This window comes from Molothrus aeneus, chromosome 2 (genome assembly GCF_037042795.1).
Source record: "Molothrus aeneus isolate 106 chromosome 2, BPBGC_Maene_1.0, whole genome shotgun sequence".
Classification (NCBI taxonomy): Eukaryota; Metazoa; Chordata; class Aves; order Passeriformes; family Icteridae; genus Molothrus; species Molothrus aeneus.
The window spans coordinates 56,509,612-56,531,560 of NC_089647.1; the positions used below are offsets into that span (position 1 = coordinate 56,509,612).

Genomic DNA, 21,949 nt, shown 5'->3' on the forward strand with positions numbered 1-21,949 from the left:
TGTGTTACATAAACTCAGAAGTTTTTACAAAAAGCAGTGTATAAAAATACATTAATGTAGCTGAGCTGTAAATAGAATTTCAGAATGCATTTGGTTTTCTAAAAATTTATAACCTATCAAGGGCTTTGCTTAGCAAAGTAATAGGATAATTTAATGATGGAACAAACGTTAAATTTATACACTAATTCAGTAGTGAAGACTATGGAAGTTTGATAATGCTGTAAATTTAGCATATTTTTGTACTTTTATTCAAAAAAAATGTCTTCTGGGTTTTTTTTTCAGAGAGACATCATACAGTCCTAAATCCATCTCTAAAATTAAGGAGGCTTTTCTTTGTTCTATAGTTGTTATTTACCTTCTGATAATTTTTGCAGGCACAAAGATGAGTAGAGAGACATTTACCTTTGGTCGGAAGCAATTGAACCATTTCTACTCAGGCTGACTGAAGAAATTAATTCTTGGAATTTTTTTAATATATGTGTGTATATATATATATATATATATATATATATATATATATATATATATAGTCTTTGCTTTTAGTATTTGCTTCGTTGTTCTTTGCAACTGAAGTTGATTGAAGGACCTGAATAGTGTGAAAAGGTGTATTTCTCTATATTGATTTCGCAGAAAATACAACTCTAAAAGTTTTTGTGTTGTAAGGTGAGGATCAAATTTACCTAAAGCAAACCTTTTGGAACATAGATCATCTCTTATACTAACAGTTGGCTCAGAGAGCAGTTCCTGTCTCATTTGGGATATCTGACATCATTATATGGATTTCTCATTATATGTAGTTCCATGTAGGTAGATTGCTGAGAAAGGAAACTCATCCTGATTAGGAAAGGTTTGTTTTTAAGTTGCCTATTAATGCAGTTAAGCAACAGCAAATGAGAAGCAGTAGCCAGCTAGTGCTTTGTGGACTGTAACTAGGGAACTTTTAGTCCAAATGCTTAAAATAAAATATTTTCTCCCCCCAGAATTTCAGAGGGGAAAAGAAGTAACAGTCGAAGTCATGTTATAACAGTTTGCCAGCAACTTGCTCCTTTTCTTCCCTAGCAAAAACAGTTTTGTAAGCACATCACTAGTGTTTGTGTACTGTGGTGTTTTTGTTTCTAAGACTTTTTTTTTTGCCTGACCTCATAATTTTTCATTACCAAATCCTTCCAGTTTTTTATTTGAGAAATACTAACAAATGATGAGTCCAAATAGGCATAAAAAGCAGTTAACATAGATTCTTCACCTCATGATTGCCAAGAACATGATTAGTACAACAAGCCATGAAAAATGGCTAGATTGGAAGCTTGTGTTGGTATTAGCTGCTAGAGGGAATGCAGAAGAAGTTACCTTACTTAGTTTTTCTCCTAAACATATTTTTTCCTGTATACAAACTGCTCTAGAAAATAAACAATGAAATGTAAAACACATAAGTTATAATGACTGCTACAAATTAAAATCTTTTTGTTTCACAAGGCAATATATTGTTGCCATTGCTTTGTCCAAAATTAGAGGAATAAGTAATTCTTACACTTCAGTGACCTCCCCTCCAATGGGAGGCCTTTTTAGCATTAGACTATTGTAAGATTAGTTTTAATATCATATATTTAGTGATTTGAATACAACTTTTTAAAAATTGAGTTAGGGTAAATAAATAAAACCAATAAATCACTGGGCAGGTACTTAGCCATAAAAAAAGCTCCTTATAAAAACTGGGCAGGTGTTAGCAATGGTATTCCTTTATAATCATCCCTTAATTGAATCTCATTCAACCATTTAAATCACAATGTTATTTTCATGTTATATTTCAGAAAATATTTTGCACAAAATGCTCTTCTGAGTTTATCTGCAGAAAATTAATGGATGGTTCTCATTGTTAGAATTAGAGATGGACATGCTGTACAGCATACCAAGCTCCCAGTCAATTCATACTGTATGTTGTTTCATTTCTCTAGAGGTGAATTATCCAAAGGTGTGTTTGTTAATATTCATTACAGCATTTACTAGCTGCTGAATGCACAGTTCTTAAGCAAGTCCTAAGCCCACATTTTTTTCTCTTTTATATAAATGTTTAGTGTCTAATTCATTAATAATATAGAAAAGAGTGTACACAGCAGTAAAACAAGAGGAATACAACAATAAAAATATGGTATGGTTTTGTGGATTTGAATGTGAGACTTTAAATGTGGAAGCAGTGAAGGAACCAGACTTTGAACTGTTATTTTAGGGCTTTTAAGGAAATGTAGAAAAAGGAAATTATTCAGGCTGTATGACGTAATGTATTCTATTTTTATTCTTTAAAGTTCAAAGGGTTTAGGGTTGTGAAAAAGACGTATGCAAAAGCTACAATTACAATAGAAAATATGTTCTTATCTGATTCTGGGTTGCGCTCAAAGCACAGCCTGAGCAATGAATTTAATCTTCCAAGTCACAAAATTACTGTTATGTCTTTGTTTCTCTCGTGCTTACCTGTTGTAGTGGAGCATCTAAAATATGTGTGCTGGAGGAAATGCTAGATTTTTTCATTGGTTTTATTCCTTGAGTATTATTTTGTGCTACGCTATGAACCTTTGATAAATTCTATGTTACAGGCTTCTTTCTTACCCTGTTCATTATTCTCTGATGCTTCCAGCTGTATTTTCCTCCTGAGAGGTGGAATGTCATGCTGGTTTGTGTTCAAGATTAGTGATAAAATCTTTGCTCCTTTAGGTGGCTTCCATATGAAAGAAATTATTCTTGTTTGCTCCAGGTGTAAATTGCTGCCCCCTTCTGTGCACAGGCTGTGTACAAGTTGTCATAGGCTTGTTTTGTTAAAGAGGCAGGGGGGAGAAAAGCTTTTGTTCTTGTTTCAAAGGGGTGATATTGGCAAGTCTAGAACTTCCAAAGACTATTTAGCATTTTGTGAGTAGCTTTGTGTGTGTATTGCTAATACTCTTTGGAAAAGTAGTTGAAGATTTCCTGCTAATCTTCCTTTATTCCTGGGAAGAACGGAAGCAGTTTTTTAAGGAGAAAGCATGTACTTGTAAATTAAGAGACTAGATCATAATTATATTCTTCTGATGGACTGATACTTCCAGGATATGACAGCTAGAGATTTGCTACAGCAAAGATACACTCTTCCAAATGGAGACACTGCTTGGAGACCATCACCACTTGTCACTGCAGCTCTGGAAGGAAAGCTTGTTCTTCTTGACGGCATTCACCGAATTAACCCTGGCACTCTAGCTGTGCTCCAAAGGTCAGCATGGGAGCTTGGACAGGTTGGGTGCATGTGGTGTGTGTACTGAGTGCATGCATATTGAGACCTTAAGCTGCTGCTGGTGAATGTGGCTTTGGAACTTCAGGAATACTGTAAAGATCAAGCTGAGCATTACAGTTTCAGTGCTTAAGAGCTGAAGCAATTCTATAATTTTTTGTAAACCTAAAATAATGCAGGAAATTTCAGCCCGTTGGAAATCTAGAATGTAAGTCTGAATATTGGAATGAGCTAGATTTTATTCTAGAATTATGAAATCTAAAAATTAGTAATATTTGTTTAACAATTTTATAGTGCAAGATGTCAGAAAACGTTTGAAACACTTTGAGTGCATTCTGCTTCTAAACAAGTAGGTTATAATATATTTTACACAGCATACTTTATATTGATTGGAAAGATCTCTTTCTAAACATTATTTCATAATTCAGTAAAAATAAATTAAACTTTGCAGAACACAGTAATAGAAAATACTATGTTAATAGTTATTTATACTGTTCAGTCAAATTTTTATGCCATTTCATATGCATCCATCATATACTGCCTTGTGCAAATCAGAGGACATAGTGAGCTTTAAAAGCAGGTTACAGGAAAAGTATTTTCTTCTTTCTATTATTATATATACGTGCAGAAGGATAGAACAGAGATTTATACTTGCCTGTGTTTTTGCCTTTTCATCTGTTTAGTGTTCCTTTCTGATTTTTAGTTTTGACATGTGCATGCATTATAGCTAATCAGCTTCTGCATATCACAAAATAAAACCTGGGCTTGTATGCATATTAATCATTAAAGCCAGCTGAAAGATAGCATTTCAAGAAATAAAAGTATATTATTTGTTACAAGCATAACATAAAAGCAGTTTCATGCCATTTATGCACACTCCACGGTTAACACAGATTATTTTATTTTTCATGTTCTTACCATATGGATTTAAACTAAGTTGATTGACTTTGCACTAAAACTTATGTTATTTTACCTCCATGCCTGGATGCATCTGGAGTTGATATCACTTTTTCTTTTTACTGAGGTATATTTTAACTGAGATAGCTTTTAAAAATACCTTTAGTTGTTACCTGTATTATAAAAATTAATCAAAGTTAAGATAGAGCTTATTCTTTATTTTCAGACTAATACATGACAGAGAACTGACTCTTTATGATGGCACCAGATTGTTAAGGGAAGATAGATATCAAAACTTAAAAGAAGAATTACAGCTCTCTGATGAGAAACTACAGGAGAGGTAAAGTATCAGCTATGACTATAGAATGCAAACAACATTTCAATTTTGTCATTTTTTCTCTAATAAAAAAAATGGAAAATGCTTTTCTGTTAAACTGGTTCCTTCTAATTGCTAAGAGAAGCATCTTTTAAACATAAGGTTCCTCCTTAGCTCCATTTCTTTTTGTGGTATGGCAAAATTATATCCTGTTTAGAGTGCTTGAGCTAAAAGGAAAACATTCGATAATGTTTAAGAGAAGGAGATAGAAATTGAAAAGAAATTTTAACTAGATACAAAAATTGAAAAGAAATTTTAACTAGATACAAAAATAGATATAAAGCTATATAGTACCTAATTTTGGAACATTTTATTAAAAGTCTTGGAAAATAAAGCTAAATTGAAGTTAAATACTACTTGTTACTTTCTTTTGCCTCATGAGCTAGAAAGCTGGTATTTAATTTACAATTAATGTGGGGCAGGAAATCCTAAGGATGGGTTGGGACCCATAATGCTTATTCTTTTTGTTCCTTTACTTCCACTTGTCTGCTAGAAACATTCCACAGATAGAAATGTTATGCTGCAGGGTGTGCATGTGTCCAAACTTTGAAGAGGCCTGATGGGTTTGTAGCAGGGGTGCATTCATGATATGCCACACATTTTCTCTAAGTTGTCTTGATGAATCTGATTTTTTTCTTTGGCCTCCATAGTCTACCCTTTAGAAAAGCTGCTTTTCTTTTACTTCCTAGTTGTTTCCATATTTCTGGTTCCCTTTTCGATCAAAATACAGTGGGTTTAAAAAAAATAAGGCAAGAACTGCTCCTACAAAACCAACAAAACCCTCAAATTTCATTCTAAGCCTACTTGTTGCAAATTCTATCCAGTCTGCAGAGGCCATACACCTAGCTAGATGGTCATTTCCTGCATTTGTTTTATTTGTGTGAAGGACTATATATCAAGGAAATGTTCTATTTATCAGGATTTTAAGCACAGACTTTGAAAAGAGCAGGAAAAAGCTCCAAGGGCCCATCTGGCATGGTATCCCTACTTTGCATCACACTTTTTACTATGAAATATATCTGTTGTGCCAGTCTCCTCCCTGCTCTGTGTTCATAGTCTTGTCCAACATGCTTTCAGGCAGAATGGCAGTGGCTGTGCTGTTTTGCCTAGTACCCTTTAGTTCATATCCAATATACTCCAAAAACCTGGATAGCTCATCATACATTCATCTTCAGAGCTGCCACTCCTAGTGGATTAAATCTCTCTCACGAGAATAGAGATGTACATCTGGATCCTGCACATCCTTTTTTGTTCTAACAATGGCTGTTTTGGCAGTGGTCTCCCTTTAATCTTCATTATCTGTTAGACCATGAGCACCTGTTCAAGCTGTCTTCTTTAATGATTGTTCTGTAGACCCTTCTCCTTTGTGTCACCTGTGTATCTACTTTCCTTGTTTTTAGCCTCATTGAGTAACCCTTTGGTTCAGCTGTTCAGTGGCAGTTGTGCATTGTTTTGGCTACTTTGAAGGCTCCAAAAGTTGCGGGTTTTTTTGCTGTCCTTGAAAGGCTGTCTCTCTTTCCTTCACATCTCACTGTACTGTTTTTATTTAACCACCTCAATATTTTGTAATATAATGTTTCTGAGTTGCTAAGCTCTTAATTATCTATTTGACTGACAGTGATCTCTAATCCATAAGCAAAGTGTGTCTGTTGTACTAGACAAGAATGCATTTCTGATTAGTCAGAAATGGGGTCTCAGAAACAAACAGATACCCCATTGTGTAGTCATTCTTACATCTGGTAGCTCAGTGGGACCATGTAGCGCCATCCTGGATGCAGATGAAAATTCTTGCTCCTGAATTATCTGAAGTCCATTTCACTGAGAATCCTCCTAGGTGAAGTTTTCATTCTGCCTTTGTTTTCTGTAATGACTTATTTTAACAAGTGAAGTTAAAATAATGAAAACATATATCTGCTTCTTTGGTTTTGGCTTTGTGCTTCTTTAGCATCACTGGATGACTCCTCTATATAGAGAGGTTGTTGTCCTCATCAACCCTTGAGGAAATGAAGGTGTTCCAGGACCTCATCCTGGTTTTGGTGACTTCCATATTCTGAAAACATCACTCACTGCCTTTTAACTGACTCCAGGATGCAATGTCAATAATTGCTGTTTGATTCCAGGATTGTATTTGTCCTTGCTACTCATCCTTTTCAGCAGTAGTTGTCAGTTACTGCAAACTTCAGTACCTTCCAGTGTTGCACAATCCAGCAGAATTAATCCATCAAATCATATCTGAGGTACTGACAGCTGGTTTAATCACAGATTTTAATCCCAACAGTGCTCACCATCCCTCCTTTGCCTGCAATACATTGGGTTTGGAGAAGCTACATAGAGTATGTTGTAATATGAATTTATTAGCAGACTGGTTGGGCAAATTCTTACCCAAATCACAACTGGGAGACGCTCTCCATATTGATGAGAGACATCTCTCTTGCTTCATGCCAGTGACTGTGACTAGTGGCCTTAGCTGGATTTCTGAGCTTTACTTACCCTGATTTGCTGGATTTGACTAAAATAATCTCACACTAAAGTGTGACTGCTTTTTGCCAGGCCTGTGGAATAGATGATGTCATTCTCAGTTTTGTTGGGACTGAATCTGTAATGTTTGAGTGACACATTGTCTACCTAATTTTCCAATAAGGGAATTTGGAAATTTTTTCCTGCAGTTTTAGTGCCTTTAATCTTTAGTGCTTCAATAGTCAAAATACTCTTATGTGTAGTAGAAGAGAAAGAAGAAGAGGATCAAGGTGTTTTCTTGTGTTTTTTCACTAAAGGGATGGTGTTTCAGATCATGCTATGATCTTGAGAAATCACATGCCTCTGTGTACAAATGCAAACAGTATTACAGTAGAGAATGTGAATGTGCTTAAACCATGATGATGTTATTTGAGGTGCCAGACAAAGAGGAAAGTATGGTTTGGTTTTCAGATTGTTTTCAGTTTTTGCAGATTAGAGCACTATTATTCATATGTCATATATTTGACAACATTTCAAAGTTTTATTACTTTTGTAAGAGCTAAAAAAGTGTATTTTGATTTTAAATTAGGTTAATTAGTGTCATTGAGTAATATGTTCACTATTATTTCATGACATTTCTACATCTGTAGAAAAATTTCCATTTTTCTAAGAAGGGCTTCAGGCTGGTGGATAAAACAGCTCTTTCAGGAGTGACAAGTGCAAGCAGTGCATTGCCTTTGGGATATTCTGGGATACTCCTTGCCCTGCTGAAAGGGCAAGCTGCAAAGTAACTAGTGGTGGCCACAGAGTCCTTTTTCCTATATTCTTTATTATGCCAGTTTGGCTGTGAAGTTAAGTTACCAAATAGTTGCGGAACTCATTCGCTCCTCTGAGGAAACTAAGAATCCATGTTCATGAGTTTAAGGAGAAGAAAAAAGCTGCCCTTGAGAAAGTGACAGATGGTCCTTAAAGATATTTTACATAGAAGGAAATTATAGCTGCTGATAACTTATTCATTTAATGATTGCATGATTCATTTCCCTGAACAAGTTCAGAGAGTAAAAGAAAGTGTGTCCAAGGAGTGCATATCCAAGACTTCTGCTTAGAATTTCTTCTGCAATCATCCATTACTTCACCCAGACAGATACTGTAAAGGTAGCACACAGTCTTTACAGATCCAGCAGTGAAGTGTTTGTTTGTCTCAGGATGCGGTATATAACCTGTTTGTGTGGGTATACCCTCTCAGCACACACAGATGCTAAGTTTTTGGTGTGGTGAACAGAAAGGCAGCTATTATAGGGAAATCTAGGTGTAGATACATAATAGGATAGTTGAAGAACTAAAATAAGTCTCTCATAATGCATTAGTGGTTTTAATGCCTTGCAGAGAGTGGATTCTTTTCTATGTGGTTAGGTTGAAAGGGAATGCACAGTAGATGAGACAGATGTATGAAATTATGGCACGGAGTAAATTTAACAAGTAATAGAGTTTTTAATTGCTTACATTTTTTAGCTTTGACTTCATTTGTTGTTTAGGGGTTTGGCTTTTTTCCAGTTAAATGAATTTTAAGATAAAGGCATCTGTTAATGTTGGACTATGCTGAAATTTAAAAGAAACAGCAAAAAAATAACAATAGGTCATTTTGGTTCTAGGGTTGGAATAATTCCCAACTTACAAAATTTGATAGAAAATGAGATTTATTAAATCATATTACAGGAAGAGATAATCAAAAATAGTTTAGTCTTACAAAAAGTGGCATTAGAAATGCCGTTCTGCATTTTATTTTATTCTATTTTTTTTATGAGAAGCTTCAGTTGCTCAGAATCATGATCAATAACAAGAAAATCTTTCCCTAAAATCACCCTGATCTATGTGTGTGATTTTCTTTATAAGAGCAATGGTGGTAATCCTTGGCTGAAAAATTAAACAGTGATGTCAAAAGAAGGACATTCATTTTATTAGGAGAATGCCTTGCTGCCTGTATTGTCAGTAAATGTTTAATAGAGAGAGGGACAGACTCTTTGCATGAATCAGTTAACATCAAATCTTCCCACCATGTTTGAGGCTCATTAATTTAAAAGATGCCAAGTTTTTAACAAGTTACATTTACTTTGTCTTCATCTGTAAAACCCACAAGATTTCTTGTCACATCAAAGATTTCTTTTCTATGACCTACAGCTTCATGTAGGAGCTCTCCATATTGTGCTCTTTTTGAGACTTGATCTGTAATGTGATGGAACAACTTTGAAGCTCTTCAGTTGTGCTGATGGAAGATGGGAACTTAGAGAGCACTGCAGAACTGAGTTATTCATGGTGTTTGTTTAATAATACACTTAGCCTGATATTTTCAGCGTTGCAAACTTCATTCCAAACAATAGGCTTTTGAAATAGCCAAAATTTTTTTTCATGTTTACAACCTGGAAACCTACAGCAGTGATGGTGTCCAAGTCTAGAGAGTACATCAGTGAATTGAACTGATATCACCAAATTAGCTTTCCCTGACTTTGCATCTTCTCTCCTCCCACTTCTTTCCGTGCCCTCCCTGGCTGTCCCCACCAAGCCCTTTGAGGGCAGTGACTAGGAGGTGATACAAAAGAAATACGATTCCTTCACCTTAAAAGTTGACTCCTTGTGTTCTCTTCTGGTGTTTTAGAAGGGCCAGAATTTGATGGATATCTGGAGGAGGGTTGCTTTTTTTCTTAGTAATGTTAGGGAAGGTAAGCCTGTAAGTATATGTGTTTATCCTATCTAGGAAATGTTTTCTTCTGTAATAAAGTTGGCTAATGTTCCCTGACCTTCCTTTATGCTTAGTGACAGTGACATTCCCATTGGTTCCTCTTTCATGTGATGTTTTTAGACATCTATTTCTATTTTTATCAATCAGGGAGTAGCTTCTAGGCTTATGACTTTCAGCTGAGAAAAACTCATACCACTGCCTTTGTTTTCTTTGATACAAGAGACTGCTGTAATTGCCCTGTTGTATCACAGGTTTCTTGTTATGATGTACAGATGAGCCAACTGTGCAGTAGGTTTGTCGGTTTATGTCTTCAGTAATTTGTATGGAAAATGACATGGTAACAGCAATATAAACTGCCTAATCAAATTTCACTTGCTTTTTCCAAATGAACATCCTGTATTTTAATAAGAGTACTGTAAAAATAGTTGATGAAAACAAGCCCATCTTGGACAAAATTTGACTGGCTTTTGTATTCTGATGTGTTACTCCATTGTTTCTGCTGCTTCTGGAGATGATCTCTGTTGGTCAAAGCATGGTGCTAATAACACCAAGGTCACAGGTCTGATCTCTCTATGGGTCATTCACTTAAGAGCTGGACTTGATGATCCTTCTGGGTTGCTTTCAGCTCAGAATATTCACTGATTCTGTGAGCTTGCAGGTATGCTGATTAATGAGTACTGATGAGTGCCCAGTCAGAGGAGGTGAAAATATTACAGAGACAAGGGATACAAAAGATGTGAAGGTGGCAAGATATCAAAATCCAAGGCAGCAGTCTTTTAGTGCCCTAACATACACATCTAAAAGTTGTATATTTAAGTCTGTGTTGCAAGTTCCTGTTATCTTCAGTGGAGTCAAGACTTTTAGTTACCAAATCCTCAAGTGAGAACTGGAAAACACTGACTGAGGATAGGAGGCCAGTCCCATAAAGAACTAAAAACCAATAATAATAAAAGTACCTTTTACAGCCAGGAACAGTGTGTGTTTTTTCACAGGAAGCTGTGGAGGCAGATAGGATGAAGAAGGGAAGTTCAGAACAGTATTAGAAAAAAATTTTGGACAAAGAGAAATTAAAGCAAATAAAGTTCTATCCTATGATACCTTTGAAGATATGGTTGGGGGTGCTGAAAAAATATGAGAGGGGCAGAGTACTGGTTGTGGCTAGAGTTTTGTGCTTGGTTGATTTAAGGAGCCAGGACAGCAATTCTGAAGTTCTTGTGAATCTCAGTCTTCCACTGGAAAGACCTGTCTCCTCATGCTGACTCTAAAATGAGCCAGGGGTGAAGTGACTGGTTTGGTCTTTGAAGCATAACTTTCAGGAGTGTTATGAAGTTAGACATATTAATCCAAGGACCACAAAGAGCATCTGTAAGGGAATGTTCCTAAACTGTTACTAAATTCAGCTCTTCACAGTATCTAGGCAAATCTCTACAGTGTCATCCTTTCTGTGAGTCTAATTCAGTAAAAGTTACTCATTACTGCAGCTCTGATAGGTCTGCTTTTGTCCCTGAGTCGCCTGTGAGAGACCCTATTCTAGGTAAAGCACTTGTCAAAGTCCATGAAATGAGTGAGATGTGCCCATTTCAGACATACAGCACAGTACTCTGTAGCTTAGTTGGTGGTATTTGTCCATCTTGAGGCATGCAGGTCCTGTTGCAAATGAAGAGACTTGGGTAGACTTATGAGCATTAAAAAAGTGTGTAAATTTTAAAAATTTCAAGTCACTTATGCAGCCTGTGTCTTTTTTTAAAAAATAAAGTTGCATTGCAAATGATCTGGATATGATATATATTTCAGTACAATAATTTATCTTCTTCTCATTTATTGTAAAAATTGAATCTGATATTCATTCCTTAAGCCAGGTAATGCATTTTTAAACTCTTTTTTTGCAGGTCTATCTTTCCTATCCATTCTTCTTTCAGAATAGTGGTCTTAGCAGAACCTCCTGTCATTGGAAGTACCACCCAGCAATGGCTGGGTCCAGAGTTTTTGACACTGTTTCTGTTTCATAATGTTCGATCTTTAAGCAAGAGTGAAGAAATCGAAGTTATTAAACAAATGGTAAGTACATTCAGTACTTTAGGCACTTACTGGCTTATTGAACAGGATTATTTGCTACATATAAAATATATTGCTATTTCAATGTAGCATAAAGGAGCTGGTTTTTGAAGTTTATCAAAGCAACATACCTGCTTATCTTTTAATGACATAATTCTTATTTTAATATCAAATGCTGCTGCTATAAAAAATACTCTTTGTCATAAAGCAACTGTGGCGACTCTATGGTTATTGCATACATGAAACTTGGATATCTTGCAATAAGATTAATACTGTTTTTCCATTCAACCAGATTCCAAATGTACCCAGTGCTGCTGTGGAAAAGTTGTTGTCAGTAACACACAAGCTTCGGGAGACAAATGATGCCACTGTGAGCCCTTCTTCTTCTTTCCTCTTTCCATTTACTGTCTCCTGCTGTGATTGTCTTTACAAAGGCTAGGTGAAACATGCTAAGCTATAGTGTTATTTCAAAGGCTGCCTGATTGGAAAACCAGCCCCAGAAAGCTATTGCTGGCAATTACTGTGCTGTGTACTATAAACTTCTTTGATTTATGATGTATTTGGAATCTCCCTAAGTTATAGGAATTTGCACAAATCCCAGAGAACCAAAAACATAACACAATGAGTCTAGGTATGTGGCTTACAGTGAAACATGCTGAGGTGCCTTTAGAATGTGTACAGATAATAATCACATGTTCAGGTATTTTTTTATTACTTTGCTTAAGTAATTGGAAAATTGATAGCTGAGGTTATTCGGGCTTTTTTTGGCAATAGGAGCTATGTAGTCATTATAAAATAACAATGGGCAGCAGCAGAGATTCAGAAAATAGAATGCTCCAGAACTCCTGGTTGCATTGCTGCTAGAGGCTATTCTGTTAAAGAAGTAATGTCAGGAAAAATAAGTTCTGCTGACAAAGTGACAACAGAATTCTTTAAAAATACAGTTACATCATGGTGAAAAGAAAAAGAAATTATTGCTATGGCAGCTAAAACACAGCATACCTTTGATGTAAGTAAAATGTAAAAAATTTTTGATGGAATCCAGCAGTATCAGCTTAACTGGTACTTAAGAAATTTAATTTGTTGTCCTTAGTTTTCACTATTTTAACATTGATAATAGTTTTTATAGTTTTTCTATTTAAGAAGCTGAGACAGGCTGTTATGTTCTTTTGAGCTTAAAAAAGTAAGAAAAAATTGACTTTTAGGTACACTGTTGGGGCAGTTGTTATAATCATCGATTGAGCTTCCTACTTCTAATGTATAAATGTATCAGTTTTGACATACTTGGAGACATACCATGCCTGAATAGAGCACCACAAAAATCTTTTCCATATATGTGGATATCTGTAGAATTGTGAAATATCTAAATGAATTATGTGATGCTGAATGAGAAGTAAGTCACAGTATGGTTCGAGAGAGGATTCTTGTAGATCAGTAGTGACATGAGACATGTTGGAGACAGCACACCTGTGCAGAGAGATGAAATGTGTGCCTAATGTACATTAGGCTATTTATAGGGTTGGCTAAGTAAATAAGTGTCTGCCAGAGATTATACTGAAATATTAACCATTGTTTCAAGTTGTTTTGTTAACACCAGAATACCTGTAAACTGTTCACTCTGTGGGCATTGTCCACGTCATTGTAATTGTTTGCTTGATTTACAATAGAATCTGGAGGCCACATTCAAGATCCTGTTGAATTAGACGCCTCATAGATACATGTTAAAAAAATTGTCACTCACACAATTTTATGTTTGCAGTTGTTCAATATAAAAAAACCCAAACAAATCAGGTAATAGAGGAGGAAATTTTGTTGACAATACTTTCAACGACCAGTTGGAAATACTCAGAAGACATGATACAACTTTTCCCCAATTGTCCTATCCTCTATGGATAATAAGGAGAGAACATATACCCTTGCCCTTGCTTCAGGCATGGCTGAGTAGGTCATGAAGTAACTCATGAAATGTCATCATTTACAGTGCTTGCTTGTAAACTATGGTTGTTCAGAAGATGCTTCACAATCTTCTGTCAGTGAAAGCAGGAGGAACAGGAATAGTAATCTTTGCAGTTACCCCTATCTAAATAATTCTTGCTCATTGCTCAGAGATATGCTAAAAAGCATTATTCTTTCCTTTCTCATAATTTGAGAGAAGTTTTGTGTGATTTCATAGAGCTGACTTTTTTTTTTGCAGTTAGAAATTTTATATAAACTTGTGTAAACCCAAACAAAACATTTTGAAATTACCTAATTAAAATATTTCACTTGACCCAGGCAAAACATGGCGTGACTTATCAGATCACACTCATTGTTGTGTGTTTCCTGCTAAAATAAGGAACCTATTTGTATTAGATACCTTCATCCGGTAGATATAATTATAGAATGATTTCTTTCTCAGTCTTTGGATCCTTCTTTAAATACATGGTTGCTTGTTTTGTGATTCTTTCTGTTTGGTTTTTTAAATTTTGCTGTGTTTGTTTGAGGTCTGCCTTCCCAAGCATTGAATAATTTCTGTAAATCTTTGCTGGTTCATGTCCAGTTTTTAGCATTTGTTTTAATATGTGGACAACAGCAAAGGACACAGTGTTCCAGTAATGGCCCGCCCAGAAGGCGTGTGCAGAGGTGATACAATCTCCATACTGCTGCCCAGTGTTGTCTTGTTTATGTCTAAGAATTCTGCCAGACCTTTTTGCCAGAGCATTACATGTGGAGCTCATATTTAGTTTGTGAAGAGCAGATGACTTTTTAGCACATTGATCCTTTCACAGTAACTAACCTGCTTTTTATTGCAGATATTAAAGTTATGGTTTATATTGCACATAAAATTCAGTTCACAGCACATTTTTCTTCCTGTTGCTTATCAAGTGATATTTTAAGACTAATCTTTTGGTGTCATAACGATTTCCATGACAGTGACTTACTGCAAAAATACAAGCTTGCCTATTAAAGTGCACGATTTGCTGTAGAAGGCGCAAAGCATCTATGAATCAGGAGAAAAGTTGAAATTATTCCTTTTGGATTGCATTTTTCTCCTGACTTGTTTGCTCTAAATCCCTCACACGGATTGAATAATTAAACTACCCTGTATTCTTTGACAGGCACAGTCACTGGCCTCGTTTTTATCTACTCGACAACTGTTGCGAATTTGCCGTCGACTGTCACAACATCCAGATGAAAGCCTTTATGATGCAGTTAATAAAGCCTGCCTTTCCAGGTAGAACTGCTAGATTTGGTGGAAGTTCCAAGAGCTTCTTGGTCAGTGGCTAACATGCAAGATAGCTATTAATGTGTTTTAGTAATTAGTGCAATTGCTGTCTTCCTCCTTGAAGTTAGTAATTTCTGTAAGAATATTTCTGTGGTATTATCAAACCTGGAAGATAAGTAGAAAGGAGTTGGTACGCTTTTCCCATCTTTATGAAGATATGTCATTGCATTATATAAATTAGGTCACCATTATCAGCATAGCTTCACTGTCTAAAAACACTCAAAGCAGAGCCATATTAATGTCTAGTTTGACTTAGGTTTCATGGACACTTGGTTTCAGTTCTAAAAGCTGTATCTGGAAGAGTTACAAGAGTTTTGTTTGCTTTGAGATTTTGTTTGTGGGTTTTGGTCTGTTTGGGGATTTTTTGAGGTTTTTTCCTCTCCAAAAGAAAGCAAGTTGTTATGATCAAAAGGTTTGGAAAACTGAAAGGGTCTAGTTCTAGACATCTCAGAGCTTACTCTCTCTCTGATATCCAAGTGAATTGAGTAATGAGAAAAGGTATTTCCAAAAGCAATTGTTTCTGTTGTGGCTCTTACTTGTAATAGATGAGGACGTTACATGCCTCCTGTTCTAAATCACCCTCCATTACAACCCTATTGCAATATTTGATAACATTGAAGCCTTTAAAAAAGAGTGCACCACCACAAGTGTAGTTCATTGCCTATGAAAGAAGCTCAGTTCCTCTCCTTGGGGACCGGTGAAATGTGGAAGGCATTTTGTGAAAGGAATAGACATTCAGGATTTGGAGGTGCAAGTGAATCTTCATTTTAGATTACCAATTACATTAGATTTAGATTTTTAGATTACAGAAAATACTGAAAACTTTTGAAAGAAAAACCCTTAAAATACAGCCTCCCTATTATTCTCCTTCTTTTAGATTTTTACCAAACCTTGCCAGATCAGCTTTACACAAAAATCTGCAGGATTCTGGTATTGAAACAAGTCCAGATGACACAGAAAAACTAGAGGGAAAGGATTACACATGTAAGCTTCTGCTATGTTTTTTTTCCTGTTCTGCATGAATGTTACTCAAATTGCTGGATGTATAAAGGTGTACTAGTTATCCTCAAAATTAAATGTAATTTGCTTCATTTGTATCTCTGACCTTGTTCTATCAGACCGTGTTGCTGCTCTCAGTATATTGTAATGTCTGCTGAGTTCCCTGCTCATAGAATTTTGTTTTCCATCATGTTTAAGTGTTTCTCAGTCTATAAGATCCATGGTCTCAGGCTTTTAGTACTGCTTTTTCATTTTTCATCACTGATAGTTAGTCCTCTGTAGAGTTACAGCCTTAGTTTGATCTTAACATTTTTCTGTTCTGTTTTTTTACATCGCTGCTTTCTCTCCCCTCTTAAAATCACCTTTTTTTTTTTTTTTTTGAGATTCTTCTAGAAGTTTTGTGCCATCATTTGCTTTCATTCTTGCACACACTTCTTTGTTGTTCTCTTTATTCTCTTTAAATTGCTGTAGTAGTTGCATGTCACCTTAATCGAGCAGGTCTTAGTTTCTTTGGCTTATCCAACTTGTAATCATCTGTAGTCGCCTTCAGGGCCATGCATATATTTCTGCTTCTGCCATTTTTCTCACTTCTGCTTTCTCATTCCTGTATGACCCCCTTCGTGCTAGCTCTATATCTTTTCATATCCTCTGTCAGGCAGCATACTATGAGCAATTTGCCATTTTCCATTCATATGTTTTTCCTGTTCTCTGCCTCACCAGTGTTATCTCTGCTCTTGTTCTTCTGTATGTTTGTTCCCAGTTTTGTGATGTATTAGATTGCTGTATTTTTACTGTTAGATCTGTGCAGTGGTAAACGCATCTTTGGTTTTAATTCATGTAGATTCTATTTTTATGAATTTATTAATGTCTGTGTATATAGAAGTACATATTTTATATGATATATTAATATCTATATTTTATATCTTTTATATATATCTTTTATATCATATATATCTTATATATATCTTATATGTCTTTTATGAGATATATTAATGGATATATAGTTTCTATTATATCAGTACAATATGTGTATGCAAGTATATACAAATATCTATGCAGCCATATGTATATACATATATATCTGCAACCATCTATGTATTATTGCATCTCTTATTCACATTATATATAATCTGGATAAATCTCTTGAATTTTCTGTGTTTCTCTGTTTCATGCCATAAAGGCAAACAGCTAAAAACATCTGTCTAGAAATAAGGGTATTTTCAGTTTTATACCATGCCAGATTAAGAAATTAGTAGCAAAAAAAAATATTTTTATTGCATTTTTTATTAATTACACTTATTTTTTATTTTCCTAAGTACTGAATTTATGGTTCTTTTGATCTATGAAAAGTTTTTAATGTATTTTTTTCTCGGGGCTGTAGTTGAGGGGTATTTCAACTGTGCAGTGCTGAAAGGGAGAATCAGCAAGGGCTCTGTGCTGTTGTGGTAGGTGTGCTCCCCCTCTAAGCTGAGCCCCCACACAGCTTTGTTACCTCATGTCCATGCCTCACTCCACAGTGGGACAGGGGAAGACAGAAGAATGGAAGTGTGAAACCTTGTGGATTGAGAAAATATAGCCTAAAAGTATTGGTGATGTTCCAGTAATACAAGGAGAGTGTCAAATTAGACCAAGGCAGTGCTCACAATTTCTGATGTTTCTTATGGTCCTTTTCGTGTAAGATCACCTTTTTATCATTTATTGTAATACACTTCTTTAGAGTTTTAAAGAGAATTCAAATTCATGATAATGCAGCCTTTTGTAAATTGATACTCTTCCAAGTGTTTTCTTTCTTTAGATAGAAATAATTAACTGCAAACCAGAGCCTTGTTAGAATCTGTAAATCGTTACTTGCGAATGCTAGGTATTGATTGCATTGTCTGCTTAGATGATGTTGTAAGAAATACATTTGTTTGTTTCCTGGAAAATGACTAGGTGAAATAAACAACGGGATTCTGAAGATAGGCTCTGTGACCATGCCAATATATAACTCAGCAGAGAAAATGAAAGTGCCAGATGTTTTGTTTTATGAAAATGCACAAGTAAGTACAAATCGCTGACTTCTGAGTTAGAAAAGTTTGTTAAATGTGTACTAATGGGTATGCTTATATGTGTAGTAAATAATGTAGTAAATAAATTTTAAGGATATATTTCTGAAGTAGTTTCCTTAGTCTTAAATTTTTCTCATAGCATTTGGTGGTCATTTTAGACATATCTTCAGCCCCGTGTGAAGAGATTATAACAATTCTGTTGAACATTTTGTTTGTTTACTGCTGCTGGACTGATCCACCCTTAGGGCTGGATTGTAGATTGCATCCTGAGACTGTGTTTTACAGACCTGTTGCATAAAGTTGTACCTTCCTGGGGTGGGTTGACCTTGGCTGAACTCCAGGTGCCCACCAAGCCACTATCATTCCCCCTTCCCAGGTGGAGAGGGGAGAGAAAACAGTCTGGAAAAAAACTCCTAGGTTGAGATAAGGCAGTTTATTAAGAAAAAGCAAAAGCAAAAATTTTTGTGTGCACAATCAAAAAGAAAAACCAACAATTTAAATCTCTACTTCCCACTAGCAAGTGATGTTCAGCCACTCTCCAGGAAGCTGTGGGCTTCAGCACATGTGGTGGTTGCTTGGGAAGGCAAACATTGTAAATAACAAATGCCCCCCACTCCTACTCCTTTTCTTAACTTTTGTAGCTGAGCTGATGTCATATGGTATGGAATATACCTGTGGTTACTTTGGGTCAGTTGGCCTAGGTGTGTCCTATCCCAGGATTTTGCCTACCCTGGACTACTGATGGGGGGGAAGTGCTGGGGAGACAGTGTTGGTGCTGTGCCAGCCCTGCTCAGCAGGAGCTAAAGCACTGGAGAGGCCGCCTCAACTCAGGACAGAGTGGGACAATCCCCTCCCTTGCCCGCTGGCCCTGCTGTGTCTGATGCCCCCCAGGACAGGGTTGGCTGTCCTGGCTGCCAGGGCACTGCTGACTCACGTTCAACTTGCCATTGACCAGGAGATCCAGGTCCCTTTCCATGGCACTGCTCTCCAGCCTCTCATTCCCCAGTCTGTCTGTACATCCAGGGTTGCCCCATCCCAGGTGCAGAATCCGGCACTTGCCCTTGTTGGACTTCATATGGGTGATGATTCCCCAGCCCTCTGATTTGTCAAGGCCTCTCTGCAGGGCCTCCCTGTCCTCAAGGAAGTCTACAGCTCTTCCCAGTTTTGTGTCATCTGAGAACTTGCTTAGCATCCCTTCCCATTCTTTAGTATCCCTTCCAAGACAATTATGAAGATGATGAAGAACAGAAGGCTTAAGTTGGAGCCCTGTGGAATGCCACTACTGACTGATGTCACCCCATTCACTACAACCCTTCATGCCCAACCAGCTCCATCTCAGCCAGACCCAATACTCTCCTTTACATGAGAATTAATATTGCATATTTGAAAAGGAAGGAGAATAGTACTTAGAAAAGTAGTTATTAGAGTTATTAATTATTTCTTTTAAATAGTTTAGCTTATTAATTAGGCATTAGTGTCAATTAGTTCATAGTAGTAGTAAAGAGTGGTTAATAAATACAAGGAAAAACAAGGGCTTTGTGACCAGGCTTTTTGGTTTCTCCAGCACCCCGTTTTGTAGAGCAGATTTCTTCTCTGTCTAGCATAAAAGCCTAGGAAGAGATTTACTCTCTTGGTTACCTTTAAAATATTTTCCTACTGAAAGGCAATACTGATAGCATGATCTTGTGAAATACTTTGCTTTTAGGGGCCTGGTATGGGTTTCCATACTTTCTTTTCCGAGTCTTTTTTGTACCTCATTTATAATTTTGCCCCAGAAAGACTATGCTATGTGGGTATCACCTATTGAAGGTGATGACAAGCCATGTAAGGGGAACAGATGACAGACTTCATCTTCCCTACTAACATTTCATGTGAGATTTTGTTCTGTTACCATTTTGATAAAGCATATAACTTGTGTCTGTTGGAAAGGAAATCCTGAGTTCTCCTAGGACTTACCACCTGCTTTGCTTTTTCCACCTTCTCGCTTATAGCTTCAGAAAACTGTAGACAAAACTGCATTCAGATTTTATTCAGTGAACCTCTGTTAAAATTGCTGCAGAGAGCCTCTGTTAAAATTGCTGCTGCTCTGTATCTTTCTTTGAATAGATATGCCTGCTAAAAGCTAAAGGAAACAGCAACCAAATACCAGTCAGGATAGGTGTTCCAATTTCTAAATGAATTCTACTCTTATTTTCTGTATTGCTACTTTTCAGTTTGGTGATTCAAGTGCTACAATGATCATTTAACAAAACCTGCTGGAGAACAAATTTTATTTGAGTTTAGTGCAGTGCTTTCTTACCTAAAGCTACAGAAATAAACTGAAAACAGAGAAAAAATTTGTCCTCAGCCCTTTGTAGTGCTGCACAGTGTAATGAAACACATAGATTTTTGCCTTTGTATGTTTGGTCTTGAAACAATTCACATTACAGTGAAATTTAATATTGCCATAAAACATTGCTGTTGGTCCACAACAGGTGTCATAGGGATAGGAATAATTTTTTTTAGGTAATATGCCAAATGCAATTTTCAGACAAGGCACTGGGGAACATGGATTGATAAAGGTGATGGATGCGTCTACTTACAACTCCTTTGCCTAAATAGGTAGTATTAAATGTCTGCAGGTATCATAATACAATGCTAATTTAAGTCCTGGTGCAAAAAAAGAACCAACAAAAGAAGAAGTATCAATACATAGTATTTCTGGTGGTAAGCTGCTTTGCATTACGTATAATGTATGTATATTTATTAATCTAGGATAAAAAAAAGTCATCAAAAGGATTGTATTTGTGCCTTAGAAATAAAATTTAAAATTGTAAGCAGTGTGTGTGGTAAACTGACTTACTAGAATTTCTCCTATATCTGGCCAAATTTATTTTCCTCAGTTATAAATTTCTAGTGTATACACATGCAAAAAAATATTACAATTTGCCTTGAAGTGCTCTCCTTAAATGGTGTGTTGAGCATTCAGTAGTCTTTTGAAATGCCTGGTTAGGATTTCACGGTATTAAGCTATGTTTACAAGAGTTTCTTTCCCCACCCCCAGCCTGTGTTCTAGACAGATTTGGAAATTTAAAATATCCTTCACACAGAAACAAAGGGGTTTTATGCTCAGAAATTATAAGCAAGCTGCTGATTTTTAATTTTTATATTAATCAAGTCCTAGAGATAAGATGATAATGTATTTATTTAAAGACAATCATTCATTTCTCTAAGTAGGTTGACTGACCTACTTACAGATGACCTATTTTTACTAGATACAGTGGAGAAATATACACGACTTTATTGCGAGTAAAGTAGTCTGCATTGCCACATTATCCTGAAATCCTTTCTATCCTTTGAAACAAATAATTTGTGAGAAGCGAGATAAGGTTAAAGGATGTACAGTGTGTGTTACCTGTTATGATACTGGATATATGCAAAAATATACCTCCAGCATTTTGGCTTGAATTAGGCACATATGAACTTATAATTAATAAAAATTTAATGGGCACATATTGTAAGATAAATATAGACACTTTCGGACTTGAATATGCATATTCCTGTCTTTATTTTCCTTGAAAATAAAGTTTGATTAGAACAGAAAAAGTAGATTTGTTATTAAGTTAGACCTGGTGTTTAATGTTCAATAATATATATGTGTGTAATTAGCATATGTCTTTGATTCTCTCTATTTGGTTTCTGCAATGTTCTACTAGGATATTGCTGGAAGGTTGGCACAAACTAAAGAAAGTTCTTACAGTCTGGGTGACAAGCATTCAGCTAGGCTAAAAGGAAACATACAAGGAATGATTACAGAGAATTAAAAGTAGGGAAATCAGGCTCCCACAATGAGTTTGAGCAGAGGATGTAAATGCTTCCTTGT

General features: G+C 36.0%; 1 protein-coding gene across 1 annotated transcript in view; it reads left to right on the forward strand.

Moving 5' to 3' along the window:
• Positions 1–21,949, forward strand: part of VWA8 (von Willebrand factor A domain containing 8) — a 183,209-nt gene that overhangs the window by 53,575 nt on the left and 107,685 nt on the right. The window contains exons 13-19 of the mRNA XM_066545030.1: positions 3,075–3,235; positions 4,377–4,490; positions 11,610–11,778; positions 12,068–12,145; positions 14,874–14,989; positions 15,918–16,024; positions 17,972–18,078. Coding sequence (XP_066401127.1) covers positions 3,075–3,235; positions 4,377–4,490; positions 11,610–11,778; positions 12,068–12,145; positions 14,874–14,989; positions 15,918–16,024; positions 17,972–18,078 — 852 coding nt within the window. The remainder of the gene's footprint in view (positions 1–3,074; positions 3,236–4,376; positions 4,491–11,609; positions 11,779–12,067; positions 12,146–14,873; positions 14,990–15,917; positions 16,025–17,971; positions 18,079–21,949) is intronic.